Source organism: Uloborus diversus, chromosome 1 (assembly GCF_026930045.1).
Source record: "Uloborus diversus isolate 005 chromosome 1, Udiv.v.3.1, whole genome shotgun sequence".
NCBI lineage: Eukaryota > Metazoa > Arthropoda > Arachnida > Araneae > Uloboridae > Uloborus > Uloborus diversus.
In genome coordinates this window covers 67,696,019-67,722,118 of record NC_072731.1, presented here as the reverse complement: position 1 = coordinate 67,722,118, position 26,100 = coordinate 67,696,019, and the positions used below count along the sequence as shown (strand labels likewise).

The 26,100-nt window shown below is 33.4% G+C and overlaps 1 protein-coding gene across 1 annotated transcript in view; it reads right to left on the bottom strand.

Moving 5' to 3' along the window:
• LOC129230233 (hexosaminidase D-like) overlaps positions 1-26,100 on the bottom strand; it is a 60,525-nt gene that overhangs the window by 10,934 nt on the left and 23,491 nt on the right. The window contains exon 2 of the mRNA XM_054864637.1: positions 1,269-1,638. Within this exon, the coding sequence (XP_054720612.1) occupies positions 1,269-1,606 (338 nt within the window). The 5' untranslated portion in view covers positions 1,607-1,638. The remainder of the gene's footprint in view (positions 1-1,268; positions 1,639-26,100) is intronic.

The following is a 26,100-nucleotide window of genomic DNA, read 5'->3' as shown; positions in this document are numbered from 1 at the left end:
GATATAACCTAACTAGTTTTTTTTCGAAACTGAATCTAGTTTCGTTTCGAAACTGATCGTAATAGTTAAAAAGCGAATTTACCAAACTGCTTGAACTCAACCTAAAACTTGTTATGAAACTGAATCGTGTTAAAAGGTGCAGGCATCTGTCTGTCACCTCATCTCCTCGGAATGGCTGGGGAGCTAAGAGTAGAACAAGGTACCGAAAATATTGCAATTTTACGAGGAACTCATTTCGCCCGGTCTCATCTCTTTAGTACTTGAATTAGCAAAGACGTAAATTGAAACGAATGCGTTCGTCGATCTTGGCAAATATTTGGTTGCAAATATTCAAATTCGAAGGCAAATTAATGTATTCGTTCTCAAAGTACATGACACACAGCTTGCTCAGTCAAATCAAAAGAAAGAAAAAGTCATTTCAGCCATTCAAAACGACAATTATATAAAGCAGTGTTTCTCAACCTTTTTTGACCCACGGGCCGGCAAAAGGATTTGAAAAAAAAAATGTATAACGGTGAGGTTTTATCCCCCCCCCCTTTTTATTCACAAAAGAAAAATAGACTTGGGGTCGTAAAAAACTTGTGAACTATTTTGCGCGACGGGGAGGGTATTTCCCCTCCTCTTTTTTACAAAGTAATAATAAAAAAATAAAACGTGGTATTAAAGAACTGTTATGAAAAATATTTAAATGTAAAAATACGTTACTACTGCAATAACTATAAATAAGTTATTCAACATTTGTGGGAAATCGAAAAATTACGAAAATAAATCACGAAGTTCCCCTTCAAAATAAAAATGTAGTGGATATTATTATTATTATGGTTCTTTCAGTAAGGATGTTTTTTCTTTTACGTGAACGACCAAAAATCTATGAGGAGGACCAGTAAAAATTTTCTGGGGGGCCAGTGCCGGTCGACGGATTACTGGTTGCGAGAATCTTTGATATAAATTATTTTTATTCTTTGGTATACTTTAGTGGTAATTTTCAGGAAACTGGGTCTCAGATGAATTTCTTGACCTCGATAAGGTATTTGGCGATGAATATGGAAATTCGAAAACAAACAATTCGTCATGAGCAGACAAACTAAAACTGAAAAAATATCAGGATCCAGGAAAAACCTTTACGCGCCAAGCAAATGATTCCTCAGAGTTTATAGGAAAATTTCCGTCGGCAAGGTCATTTTTTAGTCAACAGCAATTTTTCGGACCCTGGTCATGAACATGACGAACTTATAGCTCACTCACTCAAAGCCAAAAGGCATTCTTACCTCGGGGGCTTCCCATTCATCTCTATCAAGTTGCCCGGTCTCATTTCTCCGGCCCCAAACATATTTTGATCCTGTCGCTGGTTCAGCGCTGACAAGTTCCGCCTGGGAATGAGGGTTTTGTGACTCCCACCGACGCCTGACATGCCCAGTGGAAATTCCTGCCGCCTGTCGTCGGACACTCCATTGTTGACGAGGTGTCCGTTGCTGCCGTTGGAGCCGAACTGAAGGCAGACGATGAAGACAGATGTGACCATCACGAATCCCAAGAGCAAGCTCTTCCGCCTCCATAGCGAAAGCAGGAAGTGTTGCGGGCAATGTCGAGCCACCTGGACCAGCATCTCGGGATTTTATGTTCTCGCTACTCTCGTCACTGAAACAAACAATGAACACCTTCAAGAATATAAATAAGAAACGTGTTAAAAAGATGAAAAAAATTGTGTGTCAAAGACACACGATAGAAGTGAAACTTTTTTAACATTCAGAACTGTCACATCACCCTGGGATTGTTTGGTTTAAACCACCATGTGGTTTAACCAACGAGGTTTAAACCACCATGGTTTAAACCAAGTGGTTTTAAAAAAAACATGTGTTTTTTTTTTAAATGGCTTTTTTGAAAAACTAAATCATTTTCTTCCAAATGTTTTCACAAATTTTACATATGATTGGAAGATGTAAAATCCAATTCATGCAAAGTAACCAGCAAAGCTTTAGAGATAAATTACATATTAATAAATATGAAAACTTTTTTCTTAATGTAATTCAAATTTGCTAAATAGTTTTTCTTTTCTTTCTTAAATCAATGCAACTTTTCTTATTAGGTACATAAAGATAAGGTAGACCAACTATGTTTTTCTAAAATTAGATAGAGAAAAAATCCAATCAGTTTGTTGTCTTTATCTATTCATTTATTTTTCTTTCGTTTCTTTTTTACATTTCAAAATAGCCCAAAAAGCAGATTTTAGCCCAAACTTCATTTTACTACCTAATTTGCTTAATTACTTAAGATTCATAGAGATAAATCGTGCATCATTTAAGCAATCTGTAGTATATGTAAATCTAAACTATAGAATATTTCAATGGCGAGAGAAAAAAAAATCGCACACTTTTTGGCATCCACGATAGACGATGCAATCAGAGCAAGGAAAAGAAAAATATGTATAAAATTTTGTAAACAGAAAATATCTGTGTAACTGTGAGCTCTTTTAAAAATAAAATTAAAAAAAAAGTTAAATTTTCACCTTTTAAAGAACTTTTTTTAATCCCAATATAATAAAAGAATGATGTATGAATGATAGAAGAATAAATAAACATTAATTTTTAATATTACAATGTCTTTATTATTGAAATGTGTTAAATGAATAGTTTCATTGTTTGGAATTGTATTGTAAAAAATAAGGAATACGTTAGGATTGGAGAAAAACTTCAGAACTTGTCTTTTCATTTGAGACTTTTAATTAAAATGATTTTTTTAAAAAGAAATAGTATTCTTAAACACATTAAACCAAGAGAAATAATGTCTACAATGGAAAAACATTATGGTTTTCTTAAAGCTCATTCTTCCTATTTATGCAAGTCTTCGCAATGATACATTACGTAAATTATTAGACGATATCTGTAAGTTTTTCTTTTATCTTTAAACAAAATATGTGTTGTTTTATTTTTAAAATTGTAAGATGTACATCAGACTTGTGATTCATTTGTAGATACTGCAAAATACTTTCTATGCTCAAAATACCTTGATTTTAACTTCACTTTTATTCATATATTTTTCGTAGAAAGTTACAATTATGAGGAAATTGATTTATAAGATTTTATTCTTGATTATTTGTAACTATGTCTTAACTCTCATAGTATAAATTATTTCTTTGATTATTCATTTGTTCCAAGGGATATTTCGTTGCCTCAGAGCAACAGTAAGACATCTAATCCCAGAGATAACAGTAAGATATCCTACTGTTGCTTTGAGGCGACGATTTATTAAATTTATGGTACTTTTTCAGCAGTTACAGATTTTTAGACAATATTTCCCCTGTAGAGAGCTCAAATTATGTGAAAATGAAGTTACGAGATTTTACTTTTAATTATTTAGTCAATTGTCAAGTAATTGGATTCAAATGTCAATATTAAACATTCAATAACAATTTGATTATTAAATGTTCATGAATTTCCAAAAATAAGATCAATTTTCTTACAAATAGCGTTTAAACCAAATCAACTCGGTTTAAACCTTAAAAAAACCTGGTTTAAACCAAAAAACCGGGTTTCTTGGTTTAAAAAAAACATGTTTTTTTTCAACCCTGCTTCACCCGCATGTTTCTCTCGCCCCACGCTCTTATTCTTTCCGCACCTAACTTAGGTATATTCACAACAAAATTGAAAATTTTAATGAAGAAAATATATTATACAAACAACGGAGAAAACTAAACAATACTCGAAATCCGCTTTTTAATTGTTGCCAAAAACATTGAAAAATATTAGTGTAAAAATATTAGTATTAAATATTAATTCGGAACTCCAGCGTTCGAATACGCTACCTTGCGGTGATTTACAAAACTGCCGATGGAACTAAAACATTGCCACGTTTTAGTTCCATGTGTGTCTGTTGACGTAAACACAGGCAGTTTGTTCTGAGTATTTATTAACGCAATCGATGTGTCTTAGTTTGCTTTCAGCTACAGAAATTAATTCGTCCCCAAGAGTATTCTCGAGCTTCTCAAAATAATGTTAGTTTTCCTTATTTCTTTCAAAAAAGTATTAAATGGTGGACGCGTAAACAAGAAAACTCTGGATTAACAAAATTGGATAACGTTATACCAGGTAAAATTTTTTATTGTTTTGTATGAATTTGTAAGAATATGAGTTTTTTTTAATCTTAAATTAATTTAACTAATCATATTTTACAGCAGCATTTAGTTGGAATGGACAGTATGCAAAATATTTTCTTGGATTTATTATCGTAGAACAAAATGAAAAATGTTTAGCCTAGAAAGAATTTACTTTATTCCTTTTATTCTCAGCTGAAAGGTTTCGCCAAATTTGTTTAGGGTTATAATTTTGGTATTGTGCGAGCAAAGTAGCCTTGGCGAGATTTCGCGTTTTTAGTTAAACCATTTTTAATTTTTATCATGAGTGGAATAAAATGGTAGTAAGATTACAGAATTCGATAAGTGAAAAGAAATAATGGTCAATCAACTGAAAAGAAATAATGGTCAATCAACTGAAAAGAAAACTACCACCATATATCCGTGAGAATTTTGTTGATGATTTGCATAACATGACACAATTAAATCGTAACTCAGAAATTAGAAAAATCGAAACAGAAAATTTTTAAATGAACCGATTCGGGAATTCGAGAGAAATAACTCAGCTACAAATGGAAAAAAAAATAAGCGCTAGCCAAGTAAGGCAAAGAAGTATCATCTTCTTTCGATAATAATTTGTAATGTTATATTGAATTTTCTAGCATTAATTGTTGTTCTTGTCAGGCTACAATTATTATTTAGTTTTATCAAGAATTGATAAATATCGAATTCAACATCATGGAAATAGCTGCTTAGAACTACGAACTACGTAGTTTGCATTAATCTTTGACGTTTAGTAATGCTTCTTGAATTCTCATTTCTTTCTACGTGGGCCAGAATATCCACAAGACTTTGAAAATTAATTTAAAAAGAATAAAGCGAAAAAATCATACGTACGAACAAAAATCACAATACTTTTTGCATTTTCTTCGTTACCATGTGCGTTTGTTTTAGTTTTCAATTCCGCCATTAGACAGTGACTTCAGTGCCCCCTACAGTTCGTTGGAGTTGCGAATTATAAAGTTAATAAAAGTTAAACTAATTTCAAGGCTGAACTTGAGCAACGTGGATTACGCTTTAAACTTGACTTGAATCATTGCTTGCTTGATTTCAGCCTTGAAATTAATTTGTTAAATTTATTACCAAAACTAACTTTGGCAACAATTAAAAAAAAACTAAACAAAAAAACATCACTTCCGTCGCACAAAATGTTTGTGGATCAAAATTTCAAATACGGAAATTTTAAAACTGATTTTCCCACATCTAAATTCATGGTATTCATTTTTCTGAAGAGAGTCATGTTCCTAACGGCTCAAAGAACGAATACTCTATATTAGTTGCTATAAATTCAATATAACAAATCTTGCAGCTCAGATTGTAATCGGTTTCGTGTCATATAAGAATAAGAAGTATTTGAAGGGCTACGGGGAAGAACGATCAAAGTTCATTTTTCGAAAAAACTCAGGTTAACCTATGGGAACAGGCAGATTATTACAGACAGTATTCAAGAGAAATATTATTCAGGCAAGAATCATCATAGTGAGTGAGTTTTAACAGGGAAGAATGAGGCAAACTTGGAAACGATTCGAGATTTCAAGCTCAAAAACGTAATGAGGGAAATTTGAGCATGGTGGACTATGATCATTCTTCCCCGTGGCCCTTCATTTTATTAAATTTGATTTTATTGCATCTTTTTGTTGCGAGTTTGACGTGTGAAGCATTTTTTTAAAATATTTCTTTTGGCTTTTTCCCCCTCCCAATAGAACTGACATTTGAAAATGAACTTAAAACTTTCGATTTAACAAGATTTAATTAAAAGATTTGCCTTAAAATACTTTCTGGGTACAATTAAATGTTATTTTCTCCTGTTTTTTCTTAATAAGTAAAATCTTTGTTTGAAATACGGCAGGTATGAAAACAAAATTGTTACATTGATCGAACCCTATTCTAATTATTTTAAGCTAGGTTACATTTTGTAGGAGCTAGCGCAAGGAAACATTTTTCATTCCCACCACAAATATAAAACTTTTCAAGACAGGATGAACTCAAAACGCAAACTAAAAAGAACTCTTCGCCAACTCCACCCAGGCTGTATATTTTGTTAATTCAACTTAATACAAGGACATGACGCAGAACAAAAACATAGACTTGTTTCGTAGTTACCATGGAAACGGCGACGCAAAGCCTTCATATACAATCTTATTTTCTCTAGGACTCATGCCCCGGGAGACGCAGATTTTATATATAGAATCTACTGCGACAGTTGGAAAATTGCGCTGGTTCGAAGTTGAACGGAAAAAAAGAACAAAGTAGAGGTTTCATTAACTTGATGCCAGAAGTAAATAAGTGCAAACAGTTATTTGATAAAGCTTTGAGGGAGGGAGGGGGGGGGGGAGGTCTCAATATTGGAGACCAATGTAATTAAACAGTTAAGTTGCGTGACATTTCACCAGGGTTGCAGAGTCGGATGATTTTGGGGTAAAGGAGTCGGAATTTGTCATTTTCCCTCAGATTCTGCAGCCCTGTCAGGGCTGAGGAGTACGAGTCAGACTGTTTTTCGGGAAAAGGAGTCGGAGTCGAAGGATCCAAAATTCCGGGAGTCGGAGTTGGAAACTTTTCCTCCCCGATTCCGCAGCCCTGTTTATAATGAAGCACAAAGCATTCTAGTATGAGCAAAAAAGAAAAGCAATTCAACATACACAAAAACGAAATAAAAAAATAGACTCCGAAAACGATTGTAAAAAGATACGGCATTAAGACAACCGATAAAAAGATAAAGAAAGAAAGCCCTACATCCCATTTGAAACATTTAATCAAATGATGAAATGAAAGCGATACTAGCAAAATAATACTAATGTATGTAATCGTATGTACCAACAGCAATTAAATTACACCCCCCCCCCCCGAACCTCTCCCTCTAAAAAAAGACTCAAAGGACAATCTAATGACTACTACAGACAACACAACCGAATAATAAACATTTATTTAACTCTAGATAATCCGATGCAACTTAGATTACGCTGCCGATAACTTATCTTGTAGGGTAGAGAGAGAGGGGGGGGGGGGGGCTTAAGCCACTAATCTCAGGAGGCACATACATTTTTATACCCCATAATTCGATCGTTTTTCTCAATAATCATGGGCTACCAACTTTTCAAAAGCTGTTCATAGCAAAAAATCCAACATGAAGTTTTTTTTTTTTTTTTGAAAAGCTGAAATTAAAATTTGAGTCATTTTTTTTTAAATCAACAAATGAACTGTGCAGAACCATTTTTGATGAAATTCGGTAGGTAATGTGCACCAATATTCTCATATAGTTATTTTTCGCTATGTGGATAAGTAAAATTTAGCATTTTGTATCCTTTATCAAAGGTCTCTAGTAAATTTATTTAAATTAGTAGGGAGATCAAATACGGCTTATTGTAAAGTTGAAAGAATGAATATTGATTTGTGTATAAAAGAACCGATTTAAGTTAAGCCTAACTAGACATTTTTAATTTAAAAGCATGTACCAAGGCCTCAATGATGGAAATATTGGCTTCTAAATTCTTCAAAATTAACCGGCGTCCACGGTACATATTTGCTGTTAGCTAAATTAAATCATATTTTAAGTGCCCGTAAATCTCTAATGACATAACGATAGGGGGTCTTGTAAAATTTAGAATAGTACAAAAAACTGAAATAAAACGTATTCTTTGTCACAAAATAAAGTGAATTTTTTTTTTGAGCAATCACGATTGCTTATTGCTTTCCTTTGACTGTTTTTGACGTTCCTATCATTTTTTTCCACCGCCACCCTCCGCAACATCACCGTCGCCCGGTCCTCACGATGCTGCACCTCTAGCAAAAACAGTCTCCAGGTTTCGTCAATATCCTACACTTACACGCATACATACACGCATCTACACATATATATATACATACACCTACACACACATACATACACCTACACACATATACAAACACATACACACACACTCACATACACATAACTACCCACACACTCATGCCTGCACACAGACACAAACACATATGCCTACACACACATACCCCCCCTCACACACACATACACACAACTACCCACACACTCATGCCTGCACACAGATACAAACACACATCCCCCCCCCCCCACACACAAACACACACCCTTACATATACACACACACTCGTGATTGCGAAAAACATAATTTGAATTCAAGATGACAAAATTCAAATTAATTTTATTATTCTCTTTTAAGGCTAATGAGTGAATGATACAAGACAAAATTACTGAAATGTACTACAAATTTATTTTATTGAATTAATGATGATTAAAAACTTGGAAATAAATGAGAACACAACACATGTAAAGCTTTTAAAATATTTTTAAAAAGTTAAAAAAATAATGAGAAGATTGCATTTGTTTGATAAAATTTCAGTCCATTTAGGGACAAACTTCGTAGTGGCGATCATTAAGAGGGATTTTAAATAGTCGTCTGATTTAATGTAACTGTCATTTTGAAAACGTCTGTTCACATTTGCAAGTGGATGCAAAAAGAGAAAACATAGCTCTAGCATGATTTTTTAAGTTCTTAAAGTCTTTTTCTGGCAGAGTATTGTAAAATGGAAGTAGGTTACCTTCCTTGTGGCGTTCCTGGAAAGCTGTCTTGAGTAAGTCATTAGTTATTAATTCAATGACTTCCAGTTACATTTCAGCAGGCACCTTCTAAGGGTCGCCGAGAGCTCAACCGAGCCCCGGGGCAAAATACCGACTTACAGGTCACCTTCAACCATAAAAAAAAATCCTTTTGACTGCCCTCACCCTTATATACATTTCAGTAATCTCAATTGCGCCTTCTATAAGGCGACTGCTTCATAGTAATCCTAGGCGTCATACCATTTTCGCTTGAAGGGGGGGGGAGGGGGAGGGACTGTCATTTCTAGCATCGCGCAATCAAAGTTAGAGAATTGTGTTAAGCGGGAAAGAGAGATAGCCATATGAATCTACAATTATAAATGTAACATTCGCAAAAGTCCTTTTCCCCCAAAAAATGTTCGAAACTATAGTTCTAAAATTGCAGTTTATACGAACACTGATGGTAATGTTAGAGGGAGGAGAGGTTCAGGGACTTTTATGTACTGTTAAAGCTCATAGACTCTGCCTTTGAAATTTCTTGAAATTTAAGTCCTAAAAATAAAGTTTTAGACGATTTTTAAGATAATTAGCAAGATATGAAACATGTGAGACACAAAAATTTGTAATATGTTTCAGAAAAGTGAGAACCATGGTTTTTACATTTTTGCTACAGGATGTAGCAAGGAGCTGAATTTGACATTTTTTGGTATTTTTTCTCCCTACTCCTTCCCATTTGTGGTTTGTAGCCGCACTTTTCCAAATTTTCAAGCACTAGAAAATGAAACTTATTTTTTTCAAGTACTTTTCTTTCTTTTTTTTTTTTGGAACGAATCATGCTAATTTCCGGGAGTTGGGGGCCCCGAACAAAGCGGGGGCCCTAAGCTATAGCTTGCCTAGCTTGTACGTAAATCTAGGCATGACCATATGCACCCAATATAATTTTTCACCTTGTTTGCCGTGCATTCTGATGCATTTGCTTTATGGGCACCGTAAGGTCAGAGACTAAAAGAGGTACAGTACAAAATTATGTAAGGTTTGTGTAGGTGACACAGGAATTTTAAGTTAATACTTAGTGTTCGGGTCCCCCCCCCCCTCCCCGCTTTTCTATACAAATAAGGATAAATACTGCATTCTATGAATAGAAAGATTCTGAAAAATTCTTTAAAAAAAGAGAGAAGGGGGGGGGGACTGGGAAGAAAGCGAAGCAGTTCCAAAAGGGTGGGGACAACGAGGAAAGTGTTCGAAAAATCGATCGCGACATCCTTTCTCCGAATGTGATCCCCGTTTCCATCTCTACCAAGAACAAACATCGCTTATCTTTGTTGACATAAAAGACGAAGGGGAACAACTCTTGACTCGATAACGAATAAAAAAGAACGAAGAACAGGAAAAAATTATTCGATTTTATTTCTGACGCAGTTAATTACTTTACAACAAACTACTTTTTAAAATAAAGTACAAAATTTAATATCATCATACCAACTAAACCATTAGCATCAAATCAATATTATAGCTTTAAATACAGCCTTAATAATGTCGCTCGAAATTTTAAAACCAAAAACTATAAGCCTAAACACGAGGAATGAGATAATTAGTAACTGATGAGCCGAGCTGAGGCTCTAGAAATTGGAATAGGTTTCGGGGTCGGACCTTAGAGTAGGAATAAGTAAATGGAGGGAGCTAGTCCAATCATTGGCTTAGCAAAAGCTGAGGCAAGGGCCCAAGTCACGTGACTCAAAAACGACGAATGGTGGACATGTTTCGCGTGAAACTAACGAAAGAAACCTGATTTCTACCAATGCTTTGCTTTAAAATTTATCCCGTGATTTGGGGTCTTTGCTTCACGAATGAAAGACTCCACTCCCTCCATTTTATCTCTTCTCAATGGGTCGGGCTGGCTTAGGATCATGGTAAGATATTCAATAGTCATTATCCACACAATTATCAAGTAAAAGGATACATATGTTGTGGATAAAAGCATTCAAATCGGTAGGGAACTTGAAGAACTTGAGAATAGTTTCTTTTAATGGCTAGTTTGTAATTATTAGGGGACCGTTTGGGAAACGACGTCTTATCATTTTCCTATCTCGCGTCCAGCATATCTGGAAAGATTTAAGTTCTAAAATTGTCAGAAGGCTCGAAGTAGTATTGTGAACAACCATGAGAAGGATCCTAGTTTAGATACACTCACGGTAAAGTTGGTTAAAAGTTGCAAAACAACGGCTGAGACTCTAAAAACAAAATTGAAGTACCTAGAAGGAGTTGTCAGAAAGAAGAGAGATTTTACATATGTAAGGCCCACATTGATGTACGGAAATAAAGACAAAATTAAATCAAAATGATAATTTATTACTGAAAAAAATCCTAACTGAATGGAAGTTTTCGTACCATGTTTACTCACCTCTTCTGGTGTAAATGTACGAGGCTATGTCAGCGAGCGTTGAGGCATCACTGTCTCGTAGGATGTTCTAAAAGTCATCTCGTACTACAGTTACTGTAAAGACACAATTCGATCAAGCTCGTAGACCGTCTATCAGTCAGTCTAAAATGACCCCAGATACACTCGATCTGTGACAAATCAGGAGATCGAGTGGGCCAGAGAAGATGATAATGCGGGAGAGAAAGTCCTCTGACCAGCGTTGGGTTTTGAACTGTCCGAAACTGGTTTAGGACAGGACAGGTGGTTTTTACCGTACAAAAGTATCCGAAACTGTCCAAAAATATGCTAAAGCTAAAGGGGTGTAATCTAATCAATTCATATTTACTGCAATATTCGTAATGCAAAAGTATAGATATTAATAAGGTTTAATTAATGAGTATTTGATAATATTTTTTTCAACATGTTCATTTAAAAAATAGTTTTATTAAAAAAAGTTGCTAATAACTCTGTTACATAAAAATATCCTTATGTAACAGTTGATAGATTTATGAAAGGAAATTCACAACATTACCAAGACAACTAATTTCAGAACCATTTATAACTCAAAGGAATGTTATTAAATGTGCAATATTTGGGTGCAAAAAAAAAATGTTTTTTTTTTTTTAAATGGTTTTTGCAAATAAGATTTAAATGAAGTTTTAACGAAAATTATTTTTAACTTCCTTTTACAAAAAAGGAAGTATTGTATTCGCGAAAAAATTTTCACTCAAAAATCGACCTTAATTTTCAATTTACTCACTCCCGAATAAATATCGTTTTTTTTTTTTTTTTTTTTTTTTTTTTTTTTTTTTTTTTGACTCGACCACAAGTGGACAAGTGCCTAAAAACGTATAGACACGCGAAATATCCATAATGACGATTCCCGCGATAATTAACGAATTTTCTCGTGACGTCTGTATGTACGTATGTATGTCGCATAACTCAAGAACGGTAAAGTTAAGAACAATACTGTAAAATTATGTCAAGTACTAAAATGTCAGAGACTGGAAAGTGCAAATAAAGTGTCTTAAATAATTTTAATTGTTCTGGGAGGGGGTTTACTTGAAAATGATTAGATAAGTCTTTGAAACTCCTAAGCAAAGTAAACTTCAATTTATTCTCTATGAAGTGCATAAATTATGAATTTTATAAATGGGCAGTATGTTACTCTCTTGTTACGTATTTTCTAAATCGGTACACCATTTCATTAAAAACTTTATTATAGATCATTTTCTATTTAATTCATTGTGGCATTTGTTGGTGGGTTGGAGGAGTGATAAAAAACTAATTGTACCAAAAACCGATGCGAACAAGTTGTACCTTGCATTATCTTTTCTCCCCCCCCCCCCTCGCTCTTTCTCTCGGTCGAGAGCTGTCATTGATTTGTCGAACCAAAAACAATTTTTACTGTGTATTATCTTAACTTTTGCATCTAAATGAATAGGAACGCCCCGGGCTCCATGAAAACGATATATATATATATATATATATATATATATATATATATATATATATATATATATATATATATATATATATATATATATATATATATATATATATATATATATAAATGTAAAAGGCGCAAGGTCAAGAGTCGCATAAAGATGTTCTACTGTAACAAATAAAAAGCCAACAACAACAAACTGATTATATACATCTGTTAAGCTCTTCTACTGAAAAATCATATACAACAAAGTGGTTCATTGTTTTAAAAGCATTCCTTTCGGCTACGCCAGATTTGTCAAATCAAATTCTCATTATGAGCTACAAACAGCAAGGAACAATGAAAATGTGATTCATAGTTCAAAAGCAGAAGAAGCCTTTTAAATTCAGAACATCACAGACGAGATAAGTAAGCGAGGCCAGCCGGAGAAAAATCAATCTTCAATGTGTTAACGATGAAGGCAAGTTGATGACAATTAATGAATTGCAGCGCCACCTGCAAGTAATGGGAGCATTCGACGGTCTCTGAAGAGTTGGTGGAATGTCGCCAAATTTTCATTGCGAAAGAAAGTTCTCTTGCTTATTTGTTTAGTTATTAACATCGCATTATCGGTAAGCAAAACCCGTTAGGTAAACAACTGAAATTGGTTTCTTTTGAGTGTACTGAATGGCATCAACATACTAGAAAATACACTAGCTTTTAATCATTTAAAAACTATCTTATCTAAAGGTTGGTCAATAAGCATTGTTTTAGTTTAGTGCGTAAAAAAATCTTTTCACCAAGTGTCTTTTCTTGAAAAGATGTGATAAGAGTTTATCACAATATGACTATCTTTTTTACGCTGCATTAAAAGTGTGATCATCAAAAAATTATTTAAAAAAAAAACAGTTGAACCTTTTGAAAGTGTAACCCAAAAATTTTCCTTGAAAACAAGATTATTTATAATTTATAGAACTTTATATAAAACACCAGCAGAAAATGTTAACAAAACGGCAGGGAATCGAGTGACACGAGTCCGTCGGTCTAAAACAGTTCCCAACCGGTGGTTTGCAGGAGAGTCCGGTGATAGGTAAGGAGCATAGATGCCAACTGCTACGAAAAGAATCGTAGTTTCTACGAACTGCGGCCAAGAACTACGACCCCACGAAAACGTATCCGAAACTTATGGTTCTCTTTCTTTTCTGTTTCTTTATAATCCTAAGAAAATTTTCAATCATTACAGATAATGTTCCTTATCCATATTACTATAATCATTAGGATATTTTTTTTTCTTTGTGATCCTAAGAAAAATTTCAGTCGTTTCTGGTAATATCCATTATCCATATTACAATCATTTAGATACTATTTTTTGAGTTTATTAATGTTACAAATTTTAAAAGTAACAAAAACAAAGTAACAAAACAACGAAGTAAACAAAATGAATAACGACACTAAATGATTAAAAAATAATAACACACTAAATACCTTCAAAAAAAAAAAAAAAAAAAAAGTCACCCATTTTAATTGAAAACAAAATTTGTTCATTACATCTGTAATACTCGTTATTTAACGCCCCCCCCCCTTGCGAAACTCTACTACTAATTTAGTTTTTCCCAAAATCGGCAGCTCTGTGTAAAGAGTAATATTTTCCATGATTAATAAATCAAAAATATACGACTTTCGTGTGAACGAGAATATGTAAAAATATTCGTCCTGATGAATATTAGATACGTATTGAATTATATTTAACACGATAATTATTAGAACATACCGTAACATCATAATCATAATTCTTGCATCATATTGAAAATGAGCTTTCAACAAAATTATGCCAGGCGAATACTTCATGCCTAGGTCTGCGGGCGTCGCACAGACAGCATGCAGTCAGCAGTCACGTGAAAGTGCTGTTAAGTATAATAGTTAAAAACTAATTACAATAATAGTTTGATTTTGAAAATTTAACTTAAACTGATAAGATGGTATGTTATTATGAAATGGGTGGTCCGTGAGAATTAATTTTCAGGCCGAGTGGTGTAGTGAAGTAGTGTTCAGTGGTCTTCTCCTGATAAAATGGTGATCGAACCAATTGCTCCAAGGTGAGAGACGCAACAGGATGTTTCTTTTCATTAAACTTGAATTTGAGTGTTATGTCTCACAGAAATTATCGCAAGGAATTAGACATCAGTTGTTACTATAGTTTGAAAAGCTAATTGTTTAGTTTTAGCTAATTGTTACTATAGTAGTTGTTACAAAGGTGGGTTCCTAGAGAAACTGGTGCTGTAATGTTGAAGGCAGGGGCGGCATTTCAGCATTTCGTTTGGAGGGGGGGGGGGTAGAGTTTCTTGAACATGAACTTCCTCAGTACGAGATACAATAAATATTGGTTAACAGGAAGAAATAATAAAATGGTTTCAATGTTAAGAATAATTAGGTTTGTTAAGAACAATTAAAATTTTTGCGACCAAAGCTTTAATTTTATTTTGTAACAAGTTATCTCACAGAATATCTCGGTACTAGTTTTTATTTTTTAGTAAAGTTTTAGTCTGCTATTCTTGGGGTCAGGAAGAACAGAAAATTTTGTAACTATATTTAATCAATGTCTAGTGTTTTGTTTTATTTCCAGTATAGCTAAAGATGAATGCCTTGTTTGCCACATTGAGCTTCGGAAGTGATTCTTTAACCACCTGAGACACAAAAGTCATCTTTAAAATGACTAACCAGATTGAAACAGACAAAAAACAATGGAAGCAAGAAAGTTATTTAAAAAAAACACACTTCCTTCAGATTTCTCTTTCAAATAACCAAGAAAGCTTTTTAAATTGGGCTAGTATTTATTTATAAATATATCTATAAATTTTTCTTATAAGTGCAGTGGCGCAATGAAAGTGGAGGAGGGGGGGGGGCATGAAAACACATCGCAAAGCTATTGGTTTTAACATAAACGCAAATCAGAAGGTATTTTTCACCAAACAAAACCCCTCCAGAAGGGATTTTTGATCAAAAAACCCTTTCGAGATGGAATTTATGGCTGCGCTAGTGTATAAGTGTAATATTTTCTTTCTCGTTTTCTATAACCAACTTACATAATATTGAATTTAAGACCAAAGAGAAATGTATCTCATCAAATCCTGCCTCAATTTCTTGGGAAACTGAATTGATTATTTTATTCAAAATATTAATTTAATATTTTGACTACAACTCCATGTGGGTTTTGTCACCTCTTCTACATTGGCATTCAGTAAAAGTTGTTATAGAAAGTTCTGTTACAAAGTTCCAGACTTGGTTCAAGTATTATGCATTAGTGCGAAAATTACCAAGAGTTTCAATTGTCAATCGAATAATTGAGATTGAAAATTTTAAAGAGCCTCAAGATATATTTGTTGATATGAAACTATTTTTTGATGTGGGATGTTTTTCAAAAATAGCACATCTTTACAAAATGTTTATATGAAAGCATATAATATATCGAGTTGCTAAAATGGGTTTCTAGTACGGGGAATCAAAAAACCCTTACTAGCTAAACATTAAATTATAATATGAGCATTGAATTTATGCAAAATAACACAAAATAACATGGAGTTTGTGTAAAAATGGCACAGTCTCAACACTGTACGGGCATCTCATATAAGATTATAAGATGCACCATCATAACATAAATTACACAATTTTGAAATATTTAATCCATATGAAGAGATTACTTCTTTAGTTAAGGCAAACCATTATTCTCCATCAGTTTTTTCTGTTCTAAAAGTGCAGGCATATGATTTTCTAAGTTATCTAAATTGAATTTATCCATTTTTACTTTCTTCTATATCTAATATATAGAAGAAAGTATTGGATTCGTGCAAATTTTCGAATTTCGACGGATTTGAACGTTTTGAGGTGTGCTGAGTCCATTTCGACTATTTTTGGAAAATGTCTGTGTGTGTGTGTGTGTGTGTGTCATGTCTGTGTGTGACCAGTTTTTTGTGGTCGCTCTACAGCGAAAACTACCACATGAAATCGAACGAAATTTGGTACACATATGTGCCGCTATGTGAACTTGTGCCCATTGGTTTTTGGCGCGAATTCCTCCAAGGGGGGTGGAGCAATGGGACGTTTTTTGAGTTGCGCGTGCTTGCTATTCCTCAGGAAATAACTGGCGGAATCAAACAAAATTTGGTCCATATGTTGCCATTAACAGGAACAGGTGCTGATTCAATTTTGGTGTCAATAACTCAAACGGGGGTTGAGCTATAGAACGTTTTTTGACGTCAATTGTGACTGCTGTATCTCAAGAAATAACGAACGGAATGAAAGAAAAATTTATCGGCAAGTAGCCTGAATTATTGCAAAAGCAAAGCAAAGAGCTAAAATTGAAAGTTATTTTAAAAGCCTTGCTTGAATTAATTACAAATATTTTATTCGTTAACAAACATAAGATGGCAACAGTTAAAAATTTTAAATCATTTTGAGATAATATTTCCATAGACTAATAATAAGAGTAGACCGAGCTTTCTCATTCTTGCTGATGAAGAAAATTGGTTCATAGATGTATCATGTGACTAGTGGAAGGGCTTGGCGAAGACTTTGGCAGCATGGTTGCTAGATGGCAGCATTATCTACAGTTTGGCTCTCGACATGTATTTTACGACAATGTGTTTTCATTAAAAAAAACTTCCAGGTGCAGAGATTGAATTGTTTTTCTTTTAGTTATGCATTATTTTGACATTAGTAATAGTTTTTGATCAGTTTTCGGTAACTTGTATTTCATTTGGAGCTGTCAGCGTTGGCGTGAACGAAATGGCGTAAACGTTTTGCGTTAACGCAAAAATGTACTAATCGGTATCTTAAATTGAAACTGTAAGTAAAAATCTTACCGTTTGCTGATTCTTCTTGGTCGCTTGCATCTTTTATTGCTTAGAGAGTTATTGAAATTGACTAAAGGAAATGCACAATACTATCTAAACGAAAAACTCACTATATTAACAAAATATTTACAACTTAGAATAACAAATTTACAAATCGGACTCCATAAACGATCATTCTTCCGTGTTCCATCAATTCTATTTATTTTATTTCGCGCTGGCGTTGATCGTCTGCTACGATTAACGCCCGCTGTTGCTAGGATATCCACCAGTCACATGGTTTGGTTCATGAGCAGCAAAAGGGTTGCCATAGCTCGGTCTACTCTTATTATTAGTCTATGAATATTTCAGATCATTTCCATACAATTAAAATCACGAGAAATACGCAGACGACAATCTATTCGGAACTCCAGCGCTCGAATATGCTACCTTGCGGTGATTTACAAAACTGCGGTAGAATTACGGTAACCGGGTCGCGGCGATAAATATTTCATTCTGGCAATCCGCTACCTTACCTTGGCGACGCAGCAATTTTGGTAACCCTACACCAAAGCTGATTTGCTATTCGTTTGGCCAATCAGCCATTTCAGAATTCATCTTGACAAAATATTGCAATTTATTTGTCAATTAATGTTTCTTTTTTTTTTAATTCCATAGAATATAATTTTAAATTTTCTCAAAGGTGATTTTTTTCTGAAAATTGGCAACATATTGTGTTTTTTAAATTTCATATCTTCGAAACATTCTATGAAATTTTACATCGAAAATTTTTTGTCACTTTTAACTCTTTTAAGTTATAGATTTTAAAATTAGTTATTCATACCTTTTGGATACGTTTTTGGAATGTGTTCGCAGTAAGTTATTTCCTTTATGTTTTATTGTTCTATCTTGTATTTAAAATTTATTAAATATCGTAATCACTTATTCAGTAAGTTAGTATTATAATTTTAGTTATGATAACGTTCTCTGAATGTATATTTTGATGTGATTTAACTTATTTAGTAGATCGTTTTAAGTCTTAATTAAACAGTAGGTATTTTTAATGGATTTTTCTCAGATTATTTCTGACTAATGTCGTGTTGTATCCAACTTTAACTGTTGTTAAATTTCGGTAAAAATTTATGTTTCATTTTAATGTTTCTTAGGAAATTAAGCATTTTGATAGAAAGTTTAACACCATATACGTCATGAACCTTTTCGTTCACATACATCATGATATTCTATTTCTTTTCCTACAGAAAAAAAATGAGTTCAATATTACTGCAATGGGAACGTAAAGAGCAGTATCGGAAAATTTTTATTTAAATTTTTTTTTCGCATTTTCGTCATGGGTTGTACAGCTTTTTTTGTACAAGCTTCCTTACTTGCTTTCCACTGAAAAAAAAAAGGTCAAATTCCATCATTTCGCTATTGTTAGTATCGAATTCCCAAAACACGTTTCTTTTTATATCTCAAATATTCATCTCCGTAGATACTGCGCTTTATCTTCCCACGTTTAAGTTAACATCTTGAAAAAAAGTTACCTCTCATTTGTCTTTTCTGCAAACTTTATTTCAAAGTAAGAGAAATAATATAATTCTATAAAGAAAAAAATAGGCTTAATCATTTGTTTCTTTCCATATTTTGCGATATTTTAAAAGGGAAAAAAGAATTTAATGCTTTTTTTTTCTTTACGGTTGCAATCAAGATAAAGAAAAAGGTTAATAAACAGTTGTAGTTACCAAGGTGATAGTTTGAGTAATCCGAAGCTCCGCCCCTTGTATTTGGGTCAACTCTCATTTGATGATTTCTCTTGTTTACATTGTAGTAATTTATTTACATTGAGTCGTAGGTGCCAAATTTGGCAGTTTTTGAAAAAATACGCCAACGCGACCCGGTTACCGTAATTCTACCAAAACTGCAAATGAAACTAAAACATTGCCACGTTGCGTTCCACGTGTGTCTGTTGACGTAAACACAGGCAGTTTGTTCTGAGTATTTATTAACGCAATCGATGTGTCTTAGTTTGCTTTCAGCTACAGAAATTAATTCGTCCCTTAGTAGTATTCTCGAGCTTCTCAAAATAATGTTAGTTTTCATTATTTCCTTAATAATTGGTGAAAGCGAAAATTCTGGATTAACAAACTTGGATAACGTTATACAAGGTAAAAAATTTTATTGTTTTGTATGAATTTGCAAGAATATGGGGGTTTTTTTAATCTTAAATTAATTAAACTTACCATATTTTACAGCAGCATTTAGTTGGAATGGACAGTATGCAAAATATTTTCTTGAATATATTATCGTAGAACAAAATGAATAACCGAGAAAGAATTTACTTTATTCCTTTTATTCTCAGCTGAAAGGTTTCGCCAAATTTGTTTAGGGTTATAGTTTTAGTATAGTGCGAGCAAAGTAGCCTTGGCGAGATTTCGCGTTTTTAGTTAAACCATTTTTAATTTTTATCATGAGTGGAATAAAATGGTAGTAAGATTACAGAATTCGATAAGTGAAAAGAAATAATGGTCAATCAACTGAAAAGAAAACTACCACCATATATCCGTGAGAATTTTGTTGATGATTTGCATAACATGACACAATTAAATCGTAACTCAGAAATTAGAAAAATCGAAACAGAAAATTTTTAAATTAACCGATTCGGGAATTCGAGAGAAATAACTCAGCTACAAATGGAAAACAATAAGCGCTAGCCAAGCAAGGCAGAAAAGTATCATCTTCTTTCGATAACAATTTGTAATGTCATATTGAATTTTCCAGCATTAATTGTTATTCTTGTCAGGCCACAATTATTATTTAGTTTTATCAAGAATTGATAGAATATCGAATTCAATATCGTGGAAATAGCTGCATAGAACTACGAACTACGTAGTTTGCATTAATCTTTGACGTTTAGTATTGCTTCTTGAATTCTCATTTCTTTCTACGTGGGCCAGAATATCCACAAGACTTTGAAAATTAATTTAAAAAGAATAAAACGAAAAAATCTTACGTACGAACAAAAATCACAACACTTTTAGCATTTTCTTCGTTACCATGTGCGTTTGTTTTAGTTTTTAAGTCCGCCATTAGACAGTAACTTCAGTGCCCCCTATAGTTCGTTGGAGTTGCGAATTACGATTTATCTTTCTTATTGTTGCATTAATAAACCTATTTTTATTCGCAAAAAAAAAAAAAAAAATCAACACCTCTTGGAGCGATTGGCGTCAAAATTGAACCAAAGCCTGTTTACATATGGATTAACATATATTCCAAATTTCAACCAGAACGTAGTATTATTTCTTGAGATAGGGCACTCACAATGGGAAAAAAAGAACGGGCGATTGCGCTACTCCCTTTCTAGCTGTTGACACCAAAATAAAATCAGCTCTTATACCCACTAAGGGCTACTTGCCTATAAATTTTTCTTTTATTCCGTTCATTATTTCTTGAAATACAGCAGTCACAATCGATGACAAAAAACGTTCTTTAGCTCAACCCCCGTTTGAGTTATTGACACCAAAATTGAATCAGCACCTGTTCCTGTTGATGGCAACATATGGACAAAATTTTGTTTGATTCCGCCAGTTACTTCCTGAGGAATAGCAAGCACGCGTAACTCAAAAAACGTTCCAATGCTCCACCCCCCTTGGAGGAATTCGCGCCAAAAACCAATGGGCACAAGTTCACATAGGGGCACATATGTGTACCAAATTTCGTTCGATTTCATGCGGTAGTTTTGGCTGTAGAGCGGCCACAAAAAACTGGTCACACACAGACGTGACACACACACATACACACAGACAGACATTTTCCAAAAATAGTCGAAATGGACTCAGCACACCTCAAAACGTTCGAATCCGTCAAAATTCGAAATTCAAAAATTTGCACGAATCCAATACTTTCTTCTATATATTAGATATAGAAGAAAGTAAAAAGGGGGTAGCGCATTCGCCCATTCTTTTTTTCCATTGTGAGTGCCCTATCTCAGGAAGTAATGCTTCGTTCTGGTTGAAATTTGGAATATATGTGAATCCATATGTAAACAGGCTTTGGTTCAATTTTGACGCTAATCGCTCGAAGAGGTGTTGATTTTTTTTTTTTTTTTTTTGCGAATAAAAATAGCTTTATTAATGCAACAATAAGAAAGATAAATCGTAATAGATTATCGTCTGCGTATTTCTCGTGATTTTAATTGTATGGAAATGATCAGAAATATTATCTCAATGATTTAAAAATTTTAACTGTTGCCATCTTATGTTTGTTAACAAATAAAATATTTGTAATTAATTCAAGCAAGGCTTTTAAAATAACTTTTAATTTTCGCTCTTTGGTTTGCTTTTGTAATAATTCAGACATTGGGATGGTCGTCAAGTTTTTGCATGTGTAATTTTGTTTTTGTTGGGAATATTGCTTCCTCGTCAAGCATGGGGAGGGATCAGAAAAAAAAGAAAAATATAGAAGAAAGTTTCGTGATGGCCACAACATACTAGTTTATTATTATCAGTGAAAAATTTGGGAGTGCAACCGCCCCTTCTTGTTCCCCCTATTTGCCGCCCATGGAATCATTCGAACGGGATGGCGCAGTTAGATAATTTTCAGTTTCACATCATTTATATGAATCATTAGAAGAGATTTTCGTGAGGGCCAGATTGAAGTTGTCTGTGTAAAATACTCACTGTTGATTAAAATCTTGGAAGAAAAAAATTATTCATCTGATGTGTGAGAACATTGCGGGAAAACCCAAACAAGTTCCTTGATCCAACAACGAGACACAATACGGTATTGTAGAAAATATTTAAAAAAATGTGGCTATAAATAGTGATTTGGAATGTTGTAAATTTATGTTAATTAACCACAGAGGAAAGATCGGTCATTTACGACAGCAATTGCTATTTTTTGATAACCTATAAATTTCAGCAATTAACACAACAACAAAAACATTGTAAGACTTTAGGCTATACCTTTCTGATAATGATTCACTAAATTGTTTCAGAAATGAAAACATTTTTAATTGAAAAACTAACCGATTGTTAATATAAGAAATGCTAGTAGTTGGCCACTGAAATCCAGTGCTTGGTCATGTGTGAGCCCAGTAGTCGGCCGTTTTATCTCCAAAACTTACATCACAGCATTGTACTTATAAAATGAATTATTCCAATAATTACGAAATAATTCTGCATACTTGATGTCTTCGTAACATATATTTATATTATTTTTCACTGTAACTATGTTTATATTATTTTTCAATTTGTAACCAGTTTGGATATGCATCACGTGCAATACATTTTTTATTATTTATCATCTACATCACTTACTAAAGTAGTATCATATACTACAAAAATAGAAATTAAAGAATGGAAAATACCCGGGTTTTTGTGGAAAGCAATTTTGAAAACATTAGAACATGGATCCCCCCCCCCTCTCTCTCCTGTCGCAAAAAGTTTCTGTATTAACCGTGTTTGCTAAGATAAGGACTGTTCATAGAATTCATGATCGATAATTGTAGTTTTGAAAACAATTTTACCTCAAAACAAAGCAAGTAAAAATCCGTTCTAAAAGTACTTAAAAAATTGGCAATCGTTGGCACATCTAAAACAAAATTTATCATAAAAAAGGTACTTTCGTAGTGAACAAACTGGAGTAAGACGATTTATGTTGGCAGGTCCGTATTTTTAAAAATTTTCTGGAGGGGGAGGGGCAAAGGGTATGAATTCAATACATTTCATAGAAAATAAGAATAAAAATACAAGCAAAAATGTATATTTGAATTATGTTTTGAAAACAATGAGGCTCAATTGCCCCCCCCCCCGATTGCCAAAATGACGGGCCTGTATGTGGTTAAATTGAAATCGAAAAATGGGGAATGTCATAAAGATAATCTTACAACTTTCAACAAGAATATTAGTAAACAATGAATAAATTAAAATGGAGTGGGTAGCAATGAAATGCCACCTTGAAAGTTGAGTATGAGAACTTATATTCTAAACGCAACAACGGACTGAATTGACGACTTGTTTTCAAGAATTCTAAACTAAAATCAACATTAGAAGCAGAAAAATGATGAAACGAATCTCTCTTTGTCAAAAAAAATTTAAGGCTCAAAAATTTCAACTTTTTATTTATTTATTTATTTTATTTTATTTATTTATTTATTTTTTGAAGAAATAACGTAAGAAAGGGAATTTTTACTCAAAACAACTAATTGCCGCTGAATCAAGACTTAATTTTAATGACTATTTGAACGATTTGATAAACATTAGAAAATCCATATTAAGTACGCAGTCGCCTACTGGGTATAGATCAACCAAACAGTGGTCAATCTGCCATGGCCGACTATTGGAAATGCATAAGAATTCAGTACCCAGTGGTCGGTCACTCCTCTAAAACTAACGAGTCTAAGAAGGAGTTCATTTCTTAATTGAAACGTTATGTTATACAATCCATTAAAACATATGTAAAAGCAAATTTACAGTAGAACGAAAAATAGAAGGGTACTTAACATTTAAAGATGATGTGTCTTCTCAACAAAAAAATAAGCAGAATTGCAAACTAGGATGATGGGCACACCATTTCAAATAAAATGAATCATTACAACTTAATAAAAAGTACTTACAATTTCACTGTTATTGGATGTTAATTGGGGAATGGGGATATATAAAGGAATGTGGAAATGCATCATATCCGATTTTGAGTTAAAGCCTTATGGTCGACTACTGAAGCACTTACCCTATTTCATTTGCCCTAATTTGAGAACAGAGTTAAGTAACACAATCTTAAATGTTATCCCAATCATTACGCCCTCTTCAACCGATAATCAATTCAGAGGACATGAGGCAGGAGTGCCTTCGCAGGACACACATGTAAAATTGGATCATTTGGTTAAGATAAGAATCAATACACGTCAAACAAATTTGTTCTTCATTTTCATGCTCCAAGATCAAAATACAGAGACTCTAGGACCCCTGGAGAGCTCCAAAATGACAGGACAACGTTGCAAAATGAGCAAAAAAAATTATTACACGGTGGGCCTGAATTTTTTGGATCTAAAGTTTTTTTAGTTGCTAATATATTCTAGTGTTTTTGTAAGTTTAAGCTCATTAGCTTTTCTGTAGTACGCATGAAAACTCTTGGAAAAACACTTAGGGGATACCCCCCCCCCCCCTCTTGGATTTTAGGTTGCCTTAAATTCTGAACAAAAATAATTCAAATATTTTTCAGGTTTCACGGTTTAATTATACCGCTAAAATTACGAACAAAGCAATCAAATAAAGTAAAAAACAAAATATCGATAAAAATAAACAAATATTATTCAAAACTAACAAAGGTTTTGAGTTGAAAAACATTCAATCACATAAAATGTATGCTATCAAAACGCGCTTGTTGTTCGTTAACTATATTGCATGACAAAAATCACAGAACAAATTTCTTTAAGAGTTCTTCAACACTTTCTTTCTCTCCAAACGCATCACCCAAAGAGAAAAATCATCTCCATGGTAACCTTTACACGCCGATGACGTCACAACAATGTTAAAAGGAACCGCCCAATAACCGACCAACGAGCGAACATCAATTTCCATTTAGTCTCTTGCTGCCAGAAGTGTATGTTCTTTTATTTTAACTTTTTTTTTTCCTCCTCACAATTTGTTTTTCGGAACTAAAATTAATTCCACTTGGAAAATAGCCCATCTTTATAATAGAAGTTCATGGAGTTAGGATTAAATGTAAGACGAGCAAATTTATAATTCTGTACAGGAGCAAGAACGCAATAATTTTTCCATTACGTTCGTCCTTCTTTGGAACTTAAATTACGATTAGATTTTCCCCCCGGACTTATCAAATGTAATCTATTTGAGTGTATTTTTATTATCTTTCAGATAAATTATTCTGATCTTCACGAAGGCACTTATTCCTGCTTCGCATTGCCCCAACTTGTTCATTATTTCATTTTCAATTGGCATTCATTTTAATTGAATAACTACTTTCTCATGAAACGAAAGTTGGCATCTGTCAGAAGAGATATTTGTTTCCTATTCTGTAAAGAAATTTAAATTTCTTTACTTTATGTTCAAACCACTGTTTACTTTTATGTTATTTATTTATATTTAACACTCGCTGCATTGCCCGGCTTTGCACGGTCTACCTTGAAAATAAAAGTTATGTCAAGTGATGCATGTTCAACAATCAGGCTTCAATTGGAAAAAAAAAAAAATCCCTAAAATTTCCCATCAGAACAATCATTCTCATATTCGGAACTCCAGCGCTCGAATACGCTACCTTGCGGTGATTTACAAAACTGCAAATGAAACCAAAACCTTGCCACGTTGCGTTCCATGTGTGTCTGTTGACGTAAACACAGGCAGTTTGTTCTGAGTATTTATTAACGCAATCGATGTGTCTTAGTTTGCTTTCAGCTACAGAAATTAATTCGTCCCTTAGTAGTATTCTCGAGCTCCTCAAAATAATGTTAGTTTTCATTATTTCCTTAATAATTGGTGAAAGCGAAAATTCTGGATTAACAAACTTGGATAACGTTACACAAGGTAAAAAATTTTATTGTTTTGTATGAATTTGTAAGAATATGGGAGTTTTTTTAATCTTAAATTAATTAAACTTACCATATTTTACAGCAGCATTTAGTTGGAATGGACAGTATGCAAAATATTTTCTTGAATATATTATCGTAGAACAAAATGAATAACCGAGAAAGAATTTACTTTATTCCTTTTATTCTCAGCTGAAAGGCTT